General features: G+C 40.3%; 1 protein-coding gene across 1 annotated transcript in view; it reads left to right on the top strand.

Annotated features, from left to right (window-relative positions):
- The window catches only part of LOC108878663 (GDNF family receptor alpha-2), a 45,041-nt gene extending 33,868 nt beyond the window's left edge, over nucleotides 1-11,173 (top strand). The window contains exons 5-8 of the mRNA XM_018669589.2: nucleotides 889-1,001; nucleotides 2,033-2,173; nucleotides 5,472-5,611; nucleotides 9,967-11,173. Of these exons, the coding sequence (XP_018525105.1) occupies nucleotides 889-1,001; nucleotides 2,033-2,173; nucleotides 5,472-5,611; nucleotides 9,967-10,101 (529 nt within the window). The 3' untranslated portion in view covers nucleotides 10,102-11,173. The remainder of the gene's footprint in view (nucleotides 1-888; nucleotides 1,002-2,032; nucleotides 2,174-5,471; nucleotides 5,612-9,966) is intronic.
- Nucleotides 11,174-14,524: the final 3,351 nt, after the last annotated feature.

Below are 14,524 nucleotides of genomic sequence, written 5' to 3'. Positions count from 1 at the left end.
GCACTAAGTTGTCCAAAAATTAGGAACCAACTGAATACCAGCCAGAAAACGCATTCAAGTCAACTGCACTTACTAAAATCTGTGTCTGTGTTTGTATGTGTGCACATGTTTGTTTGTGCACATGCCTCTTTGTGTTCAAAAAGGACAACACAGCCCGAGGTACATTAGGGTACCTTTGAACTTAAGGCTGCAAAAAGTGGTCAGACCAGGTCAGAGTGAATGAGTCATGAGAGAGAGAGAGAGAGAGAGAGAGAGAGAGAGGAGAGAGAAAGAAATGTGCAATGGATTGTGATTCACTTGGTGGGCAGCTGTGATGTGAACAGTACAGACAGAGCAACTTTGCACACGCTACTCCCAATAAACCTACTTAAGTAGATTAGCAATGCCACCCTGGGGGCCTCCACAGACTTAAAGCTCTTATCACAAACACACACCGAAACAAAACATACTATTTTTATCAGTTCCCTTGGTTTGTGGGGAAAGTGAGTTTGGGAGACAGACAAGATGTCCAGGATAAGCATGAAAGCTACGGCCAGAAGAGGCATATGATATCATTCTCATCCTTACCCAAATGCCCTGCCACTGGGTTTATGTTGCATGCTGTGAAGCTAGTAAATGGCCCGTTGGTACTGAGGCATGAGTGAGACCTGGTTGCTATTCAAGACACCTGTTGTAGTGGCCCAGAAACAGATGTTGCGTATACTTTGCCAGTTTGATGCTGGTCACTATTGGCAGCTGCTCTCCAATAAAAATGGTGCCAGAAAATTAACGCCAGTGCTTTGAATTTGTGTATGTGTGTGTTCATCTGTCAAGTGCTTAGAGTTTATGACTGAGTCCCTCTGCATCTCTCTTTCTCTCTCTGTGCTGTGCTTCGTGTTTGTCGTGCAGGTCGAGGCTGGCTGATTACCTGGTAAACTGCTGGATGACTCCACACACAGTGAGCACCTGTCCCAACCAAGACAATCACCAAGCCTGTCTGGCCTCCTATGCAAGGCTCATCGGTCAGTACGGCCAAGGCTGTGGGTGACACTGTGAGGGAGTGAATGTGCATTTGCGAGAAAAAAAAAGAAAAGAAAAAGAGGGAGCGACGTGGCAGGAGACATACAGGAACCTCCACATCTCACAATATTTTTCTAAGATTTAAGATACATGGAGAGATAAAGAGTAGTGGTTACAAGGGGGCTTGAAGAAGAGACAGTGGGGCAGCAGTCTGATGTACCTTCATTTTTAAAATGAAGAGCAGGCAGAGCATTGAGACGACCCCCCCCCCCCAGCCTGATATCTCCCACCAGCACACTGGACATCAGTTCACTACTAGAAGTAATTAGGGAGTAGAGGCACAGAGAGAGGGTTTACTTAATTAAAACGCTTGATGACCATCTGTTTGCTCATAGTAAATGTTGCTCAAACAATGTGCACAGACTAGTGCATGCATATTTTTCAATCCCAGCCACTGTTTGATAACAGCACCTCGGTCATGTTGTGGCAGCATCAGAGAGCTTGCAGAGTTCCAAATGCAAATGTACATGAAAAAAATGTTTCTTTGTTTTTAGCATAGTGGTTGTTGAAGTGTCCATATTTCCGTATCAGTCAGTGCTTCCCCACCATGTGTCATAAATCGTGCAGTCTGAAGTGATAATATGCCATAGTGCTTCCTGGATTTCTCTGGAAAATGCTACACAAAGTGCATCTAACACCCCTGACTCCACCTGAAAGCATCGACACAGAGAAGTAAAAATGTTTTAGTACAACAGTGCTATATATGAACAGCACACACACTTCCTAAAGCACCTACTTTGCAAAATATTCATAACATAATGGCCTCTTTACATCTAAAATTAAGCATTACAAATTGCTTCACCTTCCCATAAACTCAAACAGTACAAACCCATTCCTATGACTAACATCTTGTTGTCCATTTTATATACTATTTGCAATAAATGTAGTCCATTATTGTCCATTAGTGACCCATAACTGTTTGTCCTAATGTGTGTATGTGTGTGTTTGTGTTTGTGTGTGGATGCCCTCACAGGGACCGAAATGACTCCCAACTACGTTGACAGCAGCTTCTCCAACTGGACCATATCCCCATGGTGTACCTGTAAGGGCAGTGGAAACCAAGAAGAGGAATGTATGAACTTCCTGCGTTACTTCACCGATAACACATGCCTAAGTGAGCCATCCCCAACACACAGACACTCTGCATGCATCTAAGATGTGTTTTTGTAACTGATAGGGGTCCAACAGTCATGTAATATTGATAAGAGCACAAGCGTGTGATGCAGTAGTTACTCTTGCTGCCATGTAAGGGTAGTGAGCTGCAAACTTCGATCCAATGCAACTTTAATGGTTTCATGTCAGATTCTGTTTTTCAATGTCGTTGAGCTCTCGAGCAGGATAACTGTGGATGCAATGCTGTTGAGGGGTGGATGGTGGTGGAGGCTGAATATGGACATAATGGGGGGGTGGGGCTGGAGGTGGGGGGTACCAGCCACTTTAGACATCCAACTATTAAAATGTCAAAGGAAAATTAACTTGATTAAAATTTTAATTAAGTTATTTCATTTAAATGACACAGAAAATAATTAGTAATGACCGAAAATAATTTATAATTCCTTTTATTTGGTTATTACAAAGGAGGAAATAAAGCTGGAGGGATTAAGAGAAAATATTTATGGATGGATGGATGGATGGATGGATGGATGGATGGATAGATGGATGGAACTTCCCGAAGTTCTAATGAAAATTTGTCTGCTATATCTCACAATGGATACAGCTTATCCACGGACACCCCTTTGCCCACTGATTAAGTTGAAATTAAATGTTCGTAGTTCCTCAGAAACGAATAATTTCTTATCACTTCTCATCCCTCCTTTGGGCAAGATCTGCCCAGACTTTAATACAAAAGAAACCATTTGCATGTCATTTTCACATTCAATCTGAGTGAGTTAAAGGGCTTATCCCTTACGGGAGAAAAATGTCATGAAAAGGAAGATCTAGCAAGAGTGAAATAATAGGGGAAGCTAAAATACATATCATCTGTAATACATCTAATGCATAACACACAGGGTGCAGCATGACAGGGTGGTTACCTCAGACATCCTTGTGCTTTTTTTCACTGAGAGCTAAAATACAGAGAGCCCCTCCCTTCTATGCCGGAGCGAGCAGTGTCATCAGCGCTACAAGACACCATTGCCTTTAACATGTTCCATTGTGTGGATAATGCTTTCAGACCATTTCAATAGATTGCTGGGGTACCGTTTTAGCTGAGTGTGCAGGATGAGGGATGAGGCTGGGAGCTGAGGAGGCGTCTTGAAAAATAACACAAAATGCAGCATCTCCTCTCTGCAGTCAAGGGGAACGGGCGATAAAGTTCGACACACCAGGGAGGAGAATATACACAAAAACACACTCATACAGTGCTATACATATATATAAGCAGTACATATATATATATATATATATATATATATATATATACACAGTGTATGTGCACTGACAAATTAGCTTTCAGCTCCACATGACCCCCATCTTTCCACTTTCACTGTTTCTGCAGAGTAAATCATTTTTTTACATTCATCGAGAAACCAAAGCACATTGCAAATGAATACTGTGTGTTAGACAAATAACTTACAATCTACACCTCTTCCCCACTTTCCCTTACAAGTTCAAGCAAAAGAATAGTGCAACAGAGGAATACTTTTAGAATACGTATTTGACTAAAATAGATGAGGAGGCCAGGACAAAACATTCCAGCTGAAAGGATATTAGAATAATAGTCCAAACATAGTCTGAACCCTGATTCCCTCCTCTCTCTGCCTCCCTTCCTCTCGTTCTTTCCACCCTTATCTCTTACTCCATCTGTCCCTGCAGGTAGGGCAATGCAGGCTGTGCCCAGGGGTTAAAGGAAAACTTATCCAGAGTCATTAAAAAATTGAATTGCTATTGGCAATGAGCTTAATCACTCAGTGGAACATTTGGGCGCAGTAAAACATCCTGTGTGGAGGCCCTCCAGCCAACTAGTTTGATTTATGACTTTATTCCCCCATCTTACAGCATCTGTATAGGGGGATAGCTAGCTGTAGCCGACCCTGACAAACAGATGCATAACATCACATGTCTCAGCAGTACTTCACCAGCTCTTCACTGCTAGGATTAAAGTTGTTAGGCTTCACTCTGTTTCTCTCTGTGCTTTCATTTTCCAGCAGCAGCCCAAATACCAGTGTTGAACAGAATGAGAAACATGAAGGGTGCTTTTGTATGTGTTAAATGTGCAGGTGTATGTGTGTGTGTGCGCCTTTGTGTGTGATTTGCTGTACAGTATGTACACTTGTGTTTGCAACACTGTGTAGGTGGACGTGACAGACAAATCTATGTGGCCGTGCATTGGAATTACTAAGGACTGTGTCTGTGTACACCCGATTGTGCACGTGCATTCCACAAGTATCCTATCTGTCCTTTGTGTGGTGGTGGTGAAATGCCATTTCTCCTTTGTTTGGGAATGTTTTGAATTTGATCAGTCACATAAATCTATTCAAAGTCATCTCTGCATGCTGACCTTATAATGGAGGTGGTTGCCAAGCAATTACATGCCTTGCCTTCTCTCTGGCTGAACAAAGAGAAACAAGCCTCATGTTTTAAACGGATGAGCAGTGAAAAGGTACTCAGCCCCTATTTTACCATATCTAGCTGAAAAGCTGACTGAACAGGGATTTATCACATTTTTGCAGAGAGTCACACATGCACTTAGACACAAAACTACACACATGCATACAGTACATTTGCAGGCAGATACACAAGTGCTCATATGCATTCACGGGCTGCTGTCCTCTGTTTGAGCTGATGGATTTGCGACTTTTAAAAGATTCCATTTCTAAGTGTTACAACTGCCGGCAAACAAATTGGGGTTCATCATCTCAAGTGCAGACATTATGCTGTTGTTTGGTCAGCTTGTTGCAATTTGACAGAGGCTGTTGCAATATAAAAGGGTTTTTGTAATGAGCCAAGGATATGAACCAAAGTTGTTTGTATTTGATAAATGTGTCTACTGCGTCACTACAGGATTCACTTATAGAAGGATATTTAGTAGTTAAATTGATAGCATAAACATGTTGGACATTCAAAAGGAAGCTACATCTAAAAATATTAAACAAAAGGCTATTAGTATTTTGTAAAACAGTAAAATCTTGAGCAGCCTCCCTAGTGACAGATTTCACAAACAATCCCCTGATTACTGTTTTTGATTAGTTTGGCATACAACTCTCAGGCTTACTGACGAAGCAAAAAGAGTGCCTTTCCATACTCTTTTTACTCCTTCCTTCCTCTATCCCTCTCCGCCCTCCTTCGCTCCCTCAGTTGCCAAAGATTTGGGCAGGGGACCAAGAAGTTGACTTAGAGCTGTCTGTCTGCTAGCTGGCTTCTCACTGGGATGGCAGTCAAAAACAAATGACTTTATATCTCTGTCCCTGCAGGAAATGCCATTCAGGCCTTCGGTTATGGGATAGTCAACTTCCAAAACAAAAGCGTGGCTGTCCCAGGCCCCTCGGCAACGACAAAGGTCTGGCAGTGGTCGACAAGCACCTCAGAGCCTCCATTTGATGAAATCCCAAAGGTAATCGGTTTGCACTGATTGTTGCATTGCATGGGATATTAATGTAACATTTATATGCAAAGTCATTATTTCCTGCCTGCTTGTCAATCAGGTTGGCTTTTTGAGTTAAGGGTGTTAATCCCAGAGTCTATCATATTATATTATAGGTCAACCCATTATGTAAAATTTAAACAGATATGATTTGTTGTAGTACAGCTATATCCATAGATTTTCAGCAGTTTCCAGCAACTTCTTAGCATGAATTTGTTGAAATGGACCTATTACAAGAAGAGCCACAAAAACACTCTGCTTCCATGAAAGGAGGATTTTGTACTGTGGAAAAATCATAAAGCTCAACACGCTACACCATTCACATTCACATCACATTCAATCTCTATGCCTGTTAAAGCAATTGGCACACCAGAACAGACGCTTTATGATAAGACAGTTTATGCTACACCCAAAATGATGACATTTGGTTGAAATATTATATTTCTCTCACACACAATGGAATAGTGAAAGGAATGAGGGGAGGGGGTTTTAATCTGGATTAGAGGTTCTAAAATACTGGCCTAGGGCCTGTTCTCAGCTGAATGCCGTCTACTCTGAAGACTGCAGTCAACTCTGCTACAACCGGGTTCACCGTCTGGAGCAGAAAAACATCACTCTTTGCTGTGCTGCAAGAATGCATGCACGTTCATCTGTTAATAGAACTGTACTTCATATTCTCTTCAAATAAAATGTGAAAATGACAGAGCCATATTGTCCGCCAGAGATGATCTCTCTCTCTCTCTCTCTCTCTCTCTCTCTCTCTCTCTCTCTTGAAGAGGACAGAAATATTTCACATTGCACTTTGGGCCAAGGAGGGATTTTTCCTTTCTTTTTTTTTTTCTTTTCCTTTTTTTATTTAGCTGTTGAGTTTGATTAGTTCTCACAATGACATATTGTTCTGTTTTACAGATGTATTTTAGATGTGCCGCGCAGCCTTCTGGTGTAAGACTAATGATGTTTTTCACCTTTGTAGGAGACCCAGTTACCAAGCTTGGCTGAATTAGACACTGTAGTATGAAACTGTGCTTTGTAAAACCTTCAGCTGCTGTTGATGTAATTTTTCAGTGACTATTACAGATATACACAAAATCCAAGCAGCATGCAGTGTTTATGAATGCTAATTTATATGGCGAATGAATGACTCCCATTAAGACATCTATTTTGAGTAATTCCTGGGGCTTTCACAGCCATTAAATGGTCAGACTGCACCAGAGTCATGCAGCATTGTCCTTTACGCAGAACCCTCATTGTTGTGAAGACAGCAAATTAAAACCTTGAAAATGTTGCGAAGAGGAGAATTAATGAACAAGCACAACTGATAACAATTACAGTGTGTATGTTTGGAAAAATGTATTGGAGAGAGAGAGAGGATGGCGGGGAGGGAATGGATGGTGGAAGTGCTTTCTCCAAGGGTTCTGTGTGTGTATGTCAGTATTGATGCACCGCTCTGTGCCTGTCTCACTGCAGCGTGGTGTTTAATTTATTGTAAAAATGGTAATTAGGAAACAATAAGACGTGTGATTACTCAAGCAGGAAGTTTATAATTAGAGAGGGAGCTGGTAGGGACATTTTGGGTGGCCCTGCGTTCTCAGACAACTATGCCTGGCAATTAAAACTTGTCAAACTTCCATGGCAGATAAATTGGGGGAGTGTTGTTATGGTTTGAGTCCTCTTGGCAGAGGACTGACTGTCCAATGCCGTAAATCTCAAGGCGGCCAGCGTAGACCTCGTAGTAACACACACACACAGACACGTGCAAGCACACGTGTACGAACAATCTGGGTAACAGAATATATTAGGTTTGTGATGGATGGATGGATGCCAAATGACCATGGCATCAAAGGATAACCTATAATGTGAAGAATATTTTGATAAGAGGAAGTATAGGGGAATCTGTGGTCTGTGACTAAGCCTGTTCGTGTCAGTCATACTGTGTCTTATAGGCTGCAGAATATTTTCAGCTAATTTAGATGCATAATTATTCAAAATGTCACTGTCAGTGGTTGTGGGCTTTATCCCATGTTTAGCAAGTAAACATACAGGCTGAAGCTTGGTCCTTGGAGCATTGTAAGTCAGAGGGGTAGCCATCACAAGTCATGCTTTGTTTATGTGGAGAAAAGCAATTGTTTTTCCCGTATACTAATGTGTTTCTGTGGGGTTTGATGAAGTAAATTGTAAACTCCCAATGATGTCTTTGCTATATTCCCAGGGTCGGTGTGGGTCTCACAGACAAGATGGATTTTGTGTGTCTTACAATTGTAATCCTGATTTGAATTTTAATGCCTTCACTTAACAGATTCTTGAACTAATTGTTTAAAATAAAGTGTTCATTTTTATTGCATTTAGGGTTTCATGTACAATGTAATATAAACCAGCTGGTGAGTGTGAAAATCCCCCCCTTTGACCTCTTAACCATTGGGAAACTGGCGTTGTCTGTGTTCCCATGTAACACTGTCATGTGTTGATTTTCAGCTCAATTGAATGGAATTGATTGTGGACAGAAACTACGTAACTCGGGGTCATCCGATAACTAGCTTTGGGAAATGCAGCCCTACTGCACTGTAAATTTGACAATGCCAATCGATAATGAAAACACATTTGTAGTTACCTGAGTTACCTCAATGACAAATGTGATACACTCTTATCTACAGTTTACATATGTACTTGTGAATAGTTTCCACTCTCTGGCTTTTCTGTGCATGTGTTAAAGCGTGCGGAAATAAGTGCCTGTTTTGACATTTTCTGTATTCCACCATGGTGCATGTGTTTGTGCTTTTAGCCACTTGTTTATGTGTACGTGTACCTCCTCACAAGCCTGAGTGTATGTGTGGATATTGGCTGCAGCCAGAGATCTGGACTCATGTCAACAGGCTGCTGCCACACATCACTGCCCTTGCTAATTAATTGGCTTTTAGTCGCGGATGTGTTTGGTGCATTGTCAAGCTACCCATAGCTTTTTTCCCCCCCTTTTTTGGCAACTGTCACTTAACCATTTCTCTGCAGTGTAGAGTGTAAATGTACATGCCAAGCTACTGTGATAAATGTAGCTATTTTGAATACTCCTCTTTCTCTCCCTCACTCTGTAGGAAAAAAATGCCTGTCTTGTTAATATAATTCAACACTATTTTCTTGTTTCATCATGTATTTTCTCGTTTATGTGTTGCCTTGTTCTGTTGGAAGATGAGGTGCTGGTAGATAACATCTGAGTAGATTTTTTTGTCTGTGTACAGGGAAATGGACCAAAGTACAATCTCTGCGAAGGTTGCTTTGGTGAAAATAAAGTGAGGGGATGGTGGTGGTGGTGGAGGAGGAGGACGAGGAGGAGGAGGAGGAGGAGGAGGAAGAGGAGGAGGAGAAGAAGAAGAAAATGTTTCATGTTCCTTATGATGTGCCTCTGTATTGCTGTGCTTGACTGAAAATGGTGCCTCTGCAAATTGAGCGAGACTACTTTAACTTGGAGGCAAATGGTTATGCATTGTGTTACAAGAATCTGAGAAAATTGAAAAAGTATTCAAGATGCTAACAATTTTATGGAAAAGCACATAATAAGTCCATTGCAGTGTAGATATAACAGTAGAACTCTGGAGGCCATAGAGTTTAATATCTGGACTGATGTGTTCCCAGTGCTCTCTGCCGTAATGTGAGCAGTGTGGTAATTTGCATGGCTTTCTCTCAGTGTGCACACTGTATATACGCTTATTTTCTCTTGTGCAGAAGAATAAACATTGTAGTGTTTTGTCTCTGTAGTCAAACTGCATGCAAGGGGTCTTGAAACTGCTTTGTTCGGGCACTACTTGCTGTAATTTATGCTTTATGAAATATTGAAAGAAATCCTGGCTGGCTTCTGTAGTGTGTGTTTGGCTTCATAGCATGTTTTTGTTGTAAATAAAGTCTGTAATGATAGCTTTAAAAACTGTTTAGAGACTTGCTGGCGCAACCTAAAGGAGTTTAAGAAAAAAAAGAAAAAGTCCTCATAAGAAGCTTTCCTTTGTTGCCAACTTGTTTAAGAAGCAGAGAGCACACTGAGCAGCAGGGGCTTCAAATATACTTCACATATCAAAACATTTGGTGGATCAAACACTTCATGTTCATGCCAAAGTGGGTCTGCCATGGATACATGTAATTTCTCACTCTTACTTTGACTTCCTGACTTATGTTTTCTTTTTCTTTTTTTCCTCCTCAGCTCTGACCCTGTCCTGTCTCACGTCCCTCCTGTCTCCTCCTCCCTCTCTTCAAATGCCAGAACAGGAAAGCAGCATGAGTGTCTGAGTCATGTCTAACCTTTACACATCTCTCTCCCTCTTTGTGTCCCTCTATCTGCCCAGTATCCTGAACCAAGAGGTGGCCCGGGCAAAACCACGCACCTGCCAGAGGATCACTCCGCCTGTCTGTGTGCCAACGTCTGGGCTCTGCTTCCCGGTCTGGCTTTGGCTCTGGTCCTGGCCCAGCATGCCTTATAGAAGCGCCAGGAGGAGAAAAAAAGAGGTCATCCACCCACAAGCTGATCCCAAAAGCAGAAGGTGTTATTTCTGAGACTGATATTAAGAAGGCTGAATCTCTGGGCAGTTGGCATAAATGGCATTTATGAAAGAGGAAAAACAAAAGGAGGAGAGAGGTGGAAAATGTTGAAATTTTACAACTGTGAATTTGTTGTTCATTTGATGTATTGTTAGGGCGGACCACAACTGTGATGGAGTACATGGCTTTAAAAAGGACCCTTAGTAGGAGAGGCCACAAAGGCTGCTCTCTGGGGAACGACTCTCCTTCTGTCTGAGACACAAAAACCTGGAGGACTGAAGCTGTTCACGTCAAAGACTTCTGTACTTTTCTCACCAAAGGAGGGAGAGAGGGAATGAACAACATAATTAAAAGACGACAAGATTGACAGAAAAGAAATTGTTGCAGAGAGAAAAGGAATGAGCATGAGGTAAAAGCACTAGAGTGAGAGCAAAAAGAGAAAGAGGGACATATTTCTGCTATCAGTCACACTTTTTTTTGTCTTGAATTGGCTCTCAACTTAATCTTCTCTTGGATGAACAGACCACAAATTTAGGGGGATGGGGGATGATTACATTCTGTCTCTTCAACACTAGTGTAAACTCTAAACTGTAAAGCCTACTCAGTGTTCTAAGTGTTGGTATAGTATCCGTGACCATAATCAATCTACCGTACAGCTCTTTCATTTGGGTGCTACAGTATACTTTCTCAGCAGGCGGCAAAAAGAACTAAAGGCAGCAACGTTAACAGTTAATGGTTCTTTGGTCATTTGAGATGTTGTTGTTTATGACTGCAGGTGTTCACCTGCACATATGTATATTTCTGTCTCTGTATATAGCCACCAATTTTCTTTCATTCAACATAATGATATCTACAGTACTTTGAGTGGACATTACTGTATACTAAGATGGCTCTGTACTGATACTAATGGAAGGCCTTCATTATCTGCGTTTATATTTGTCTATAAAGGTTCGATCTCAAAGAATGTATACAGGGATGAGATTAAACGAGCTCAAACTGCTTGGAAAGCCATAACCTGTGTCTGAGTATCATACTGTGTTCACTGAGTGTGTGTGGACATTTATTACAATGTGTGTGTGTCTATGTTTACATGCAGGAGAAAAGAAGCTTATAAGTAGCAGTTTAAATTGCCAGCATGGGGGGTTCATATTCCCCTTCAGAGAGCAGAGGTTATGATGCATTGTTTAATTACAGAGTTTTTGAGATTAAGGACAGTCACTGTTTTTTTTGAGAGGGCTTGAACGTGTAACCCAGCCAAAATAGCTACTTTGTTCCTCATTTAAAGGTCCCATATCGTGGGAATTCAAAGATTTTCTTAATTCACATATATACACTGTTTGACCATTTTTATTTATTGAAAAAGATGTTGTTGAAAACCTGTCCTTTAAGAAGTCAATTTTTGTCCAAAGATTGTATAAAGCTGCCTTCAAAACAGTGTAGTTGCGAAAATAGGAAATACAGTTATTCACTTTCTTGCTGAGAGTTAAACGACAAGATCAACACTCCCCTGTGTGTATGCTAAATATAAAAACTACTGCATGTAGCTTAGCTTAGCATAAAGACTGGAAATGGTTGAAATGGCTTGGACTCTGATACGCTGTGATTTCAGGAGGGGTTATGTGACTATTTACTTTTTTTTTTTTTTACTTTGTGTTAAATTAAAGCTAAATTTAGTTAAAGTTAAATTAAGCTCCTCTGCTGGTGGCGGTTTCATATTTACCATTCAGATGTCTAATTTTCAGCAAGGATGCAAAAATTTTACGTTTATATTAAGTTGATATTGCATCTTCATAATCACAATATTTTAAAGTCAATTTCATATTAACTTTGGGTGCAATTTGACTTCTTGAAGGATAAGTCCAATTTTTCTCAAGTCATGATGTCATGTCATAATACAGGACTTAAAGGTCTGTATGTACATTGAAAAAGTTATTGGTAGCTACAATCACTCCCCCTGTCCACTCATGCTGATTCTTTAATGTGACTCTAACAAATGGGGAGCAAAACAGTCCTCATTCAATTCCACTTCTCAAAGTTCAGCTGAAGTTAAATGAGGCTTCAGCAGTCTGAATGAGCCAAATCAGGTAGGCATCTTCAAATTCCAATTATTCCCTCTATGTGTTACTGTCCCTACTCTGCAGCTCAGCAAGTAAAAGTCACAGCACAGAGACACACATATTTCAAAGACTTATTCCCTGTCTTGGAGTTCCACTCCTTGGAGTTAGGAAGAGATCTCTTTATGGCCAGCGTGGTCAGCAACCAGTAACATTTTCAATGCATATATGAGCATGTGAGTGTCATATTGAAAATCTTAACTTAACTTAAAAACTCAGATATCTGACTGGAAATCCCTCCACAATGCCAAAGTCTCTAATCTCTAATGTCTAATTTTATTTTGAACTAGAGGACTTGGTGACTTCAGCAAATCCATTGAGAGTCATTCAATGTAACTGATGCTATTCAACATTCAATTTATTTGCAAAATATCATGAAGATTGTCATTAATTAGTCTACACTATAGTATACTTAAACAACAAACGTAACAAGAACAACAAACGTAAACAAGAACAGGCAGACTAAATGACACTGGACCTTTATATATACATACACACTGTATTTATACACTAAGAGTAATATTTCACCTCAACTTTCATTGGCATGTTTGTGGATGAAAGATTTATCTCTGTATTTTTCTGCATACGTCATTTTTTTCTCTTGCAGTGAACGAATGCTGACTGTTAGCTCACAATCAGTATTTCCACTGAAATGTTTATGTCTTCAGGCGACACATCAAGTTAAGTGCTGTGCCACATAAATGCATGCTACTGAACCAAACAGCTTTATGTAACCAGCTGATTTAGAAAAGGGTTCACAATCTGTCATGGGAAGAGATGTAAAATTAAATCCTGCTCACTATGTTATTGTTAACTGTGGTTGTACCATTTACAGTGTGGTCAGGTCTGGCAGAAATTATAATGATTTCCGAAACTGGTGGTTTTACTGCTCTGGGCCTCTGAGAGCATAAAATGTCAGACACTTGTATATACTGCAATATTTACAATTTTTCCTTGTGAGCTCCACATTCAGCATATTTCAACAGTGACACTGTGTTTGATGTTTTTGCTCTGTCTTGTTATCGTTTTGGATGTCAAAAGATATGGTGACTGTATGAGGTAAAAAGTACAGACAGTTCCATTTTAGAGATTTTTCACCAGACTCATAACGAATAACCACACAGTTGTAACAACAGTCAAGATGTCAAGCTAACAAAGTATTTTAAAAGGTAAAATTTACAAAACACATCAGTAATTTGTGCTTGCTGTCAGAAGTAAGTCAACAACCCACACATATTGTAGGCATCTCCTTTTTAGGAGAAATTGTTCCTGGCATTGCTGCAGTCCTTTAGAATTATAATGTACCTCTGGAAAAGTTTAGAGACTGCTGTAAATTACTATCAAGGCGTAGGATACGTGGTTTAGAGACAAGATTAAGTTAAAAAAAAGAAATAGAAAAGGGGGTGCAAAACAGTTCAATTTAAATGAATTGATCTAATCTCATTTATCTTAAACATATCTACAACGTCAACAGTAAATGTCAAGCTCTGTGTTTGAGAATCAAAAAGCAAGAATTTCTTATCTTCAGCATCAACATTAAACAATTTCAGGGGGAGAAATCCATCAAAGATGAAGCAGAGCTGCCAATTCTCCAGCAAGAACAGTCTCAGTGGTCCATAATGCAATACAGTCATAATATAGTGCAGAGCCAATCACAGACACGACCCAGTGCTCAAGATTTTCCCTCCAACCCAGACATGGATCCTTTTTATAGCATGGAGATCTTATTACTTTTATATGCTTACATGTTCATATAACATCACAGATATAGTACATTTGAGCTTATTATGGCATGGTGTGTTTGTCCAGTTTGACATTGGGCCCTCCTTTACCTGCAGTCACTTACACCTCTATGTATTTTACAGAGTGCTTGAATAATTTAGAGCTGAGTGGAGTCTACAGCAGGATTATTACTGGGAGAAGGTAAAATGCAAACAGACTCCAGCATTTGTACCTGGATGATAACAAGAATCTGCTGATGTTTCTGGGTTATGTACTGTGAGACGTCACTGACTGACACTTCATGTTCAACCTTTTTGACAACATAAAATGTTTTTTGGCTTTCTCTCTCTCTCTCTGTGTGGAACCAAACAGGGTTCTTCATGCCTCCACAGCTTGCCATAAATATAAATTACAGCATTTGCTTGTTAGTGGTATATTCTGTTCCATAAATGCAACATGAAAGTGAACTTCTGGCCTGCTGCTTATATTTTACAACTTGCTCAATCGGATAATTTACGGCTAAAAGCTC

This window comes from Lates calcarifer, linkage group LG13, assembly GCF_001640805.2.
Source record: "Lates calcarifer isolate ASB-BC8 linkage group LG13, TLL_Latcal_v3, whole genome shotgun sequence".
Lineage (NCBI taxonomy): Eukaryota > Metazoa > Chordata > Actinopteri > Centropomidae > Lates > Lates calcarifer.
The sequence above is the reverse complement of the archived record's forward strand: the minus strand, read 5'-3'. Positions and strand labels throughout refer to the sequence as shown.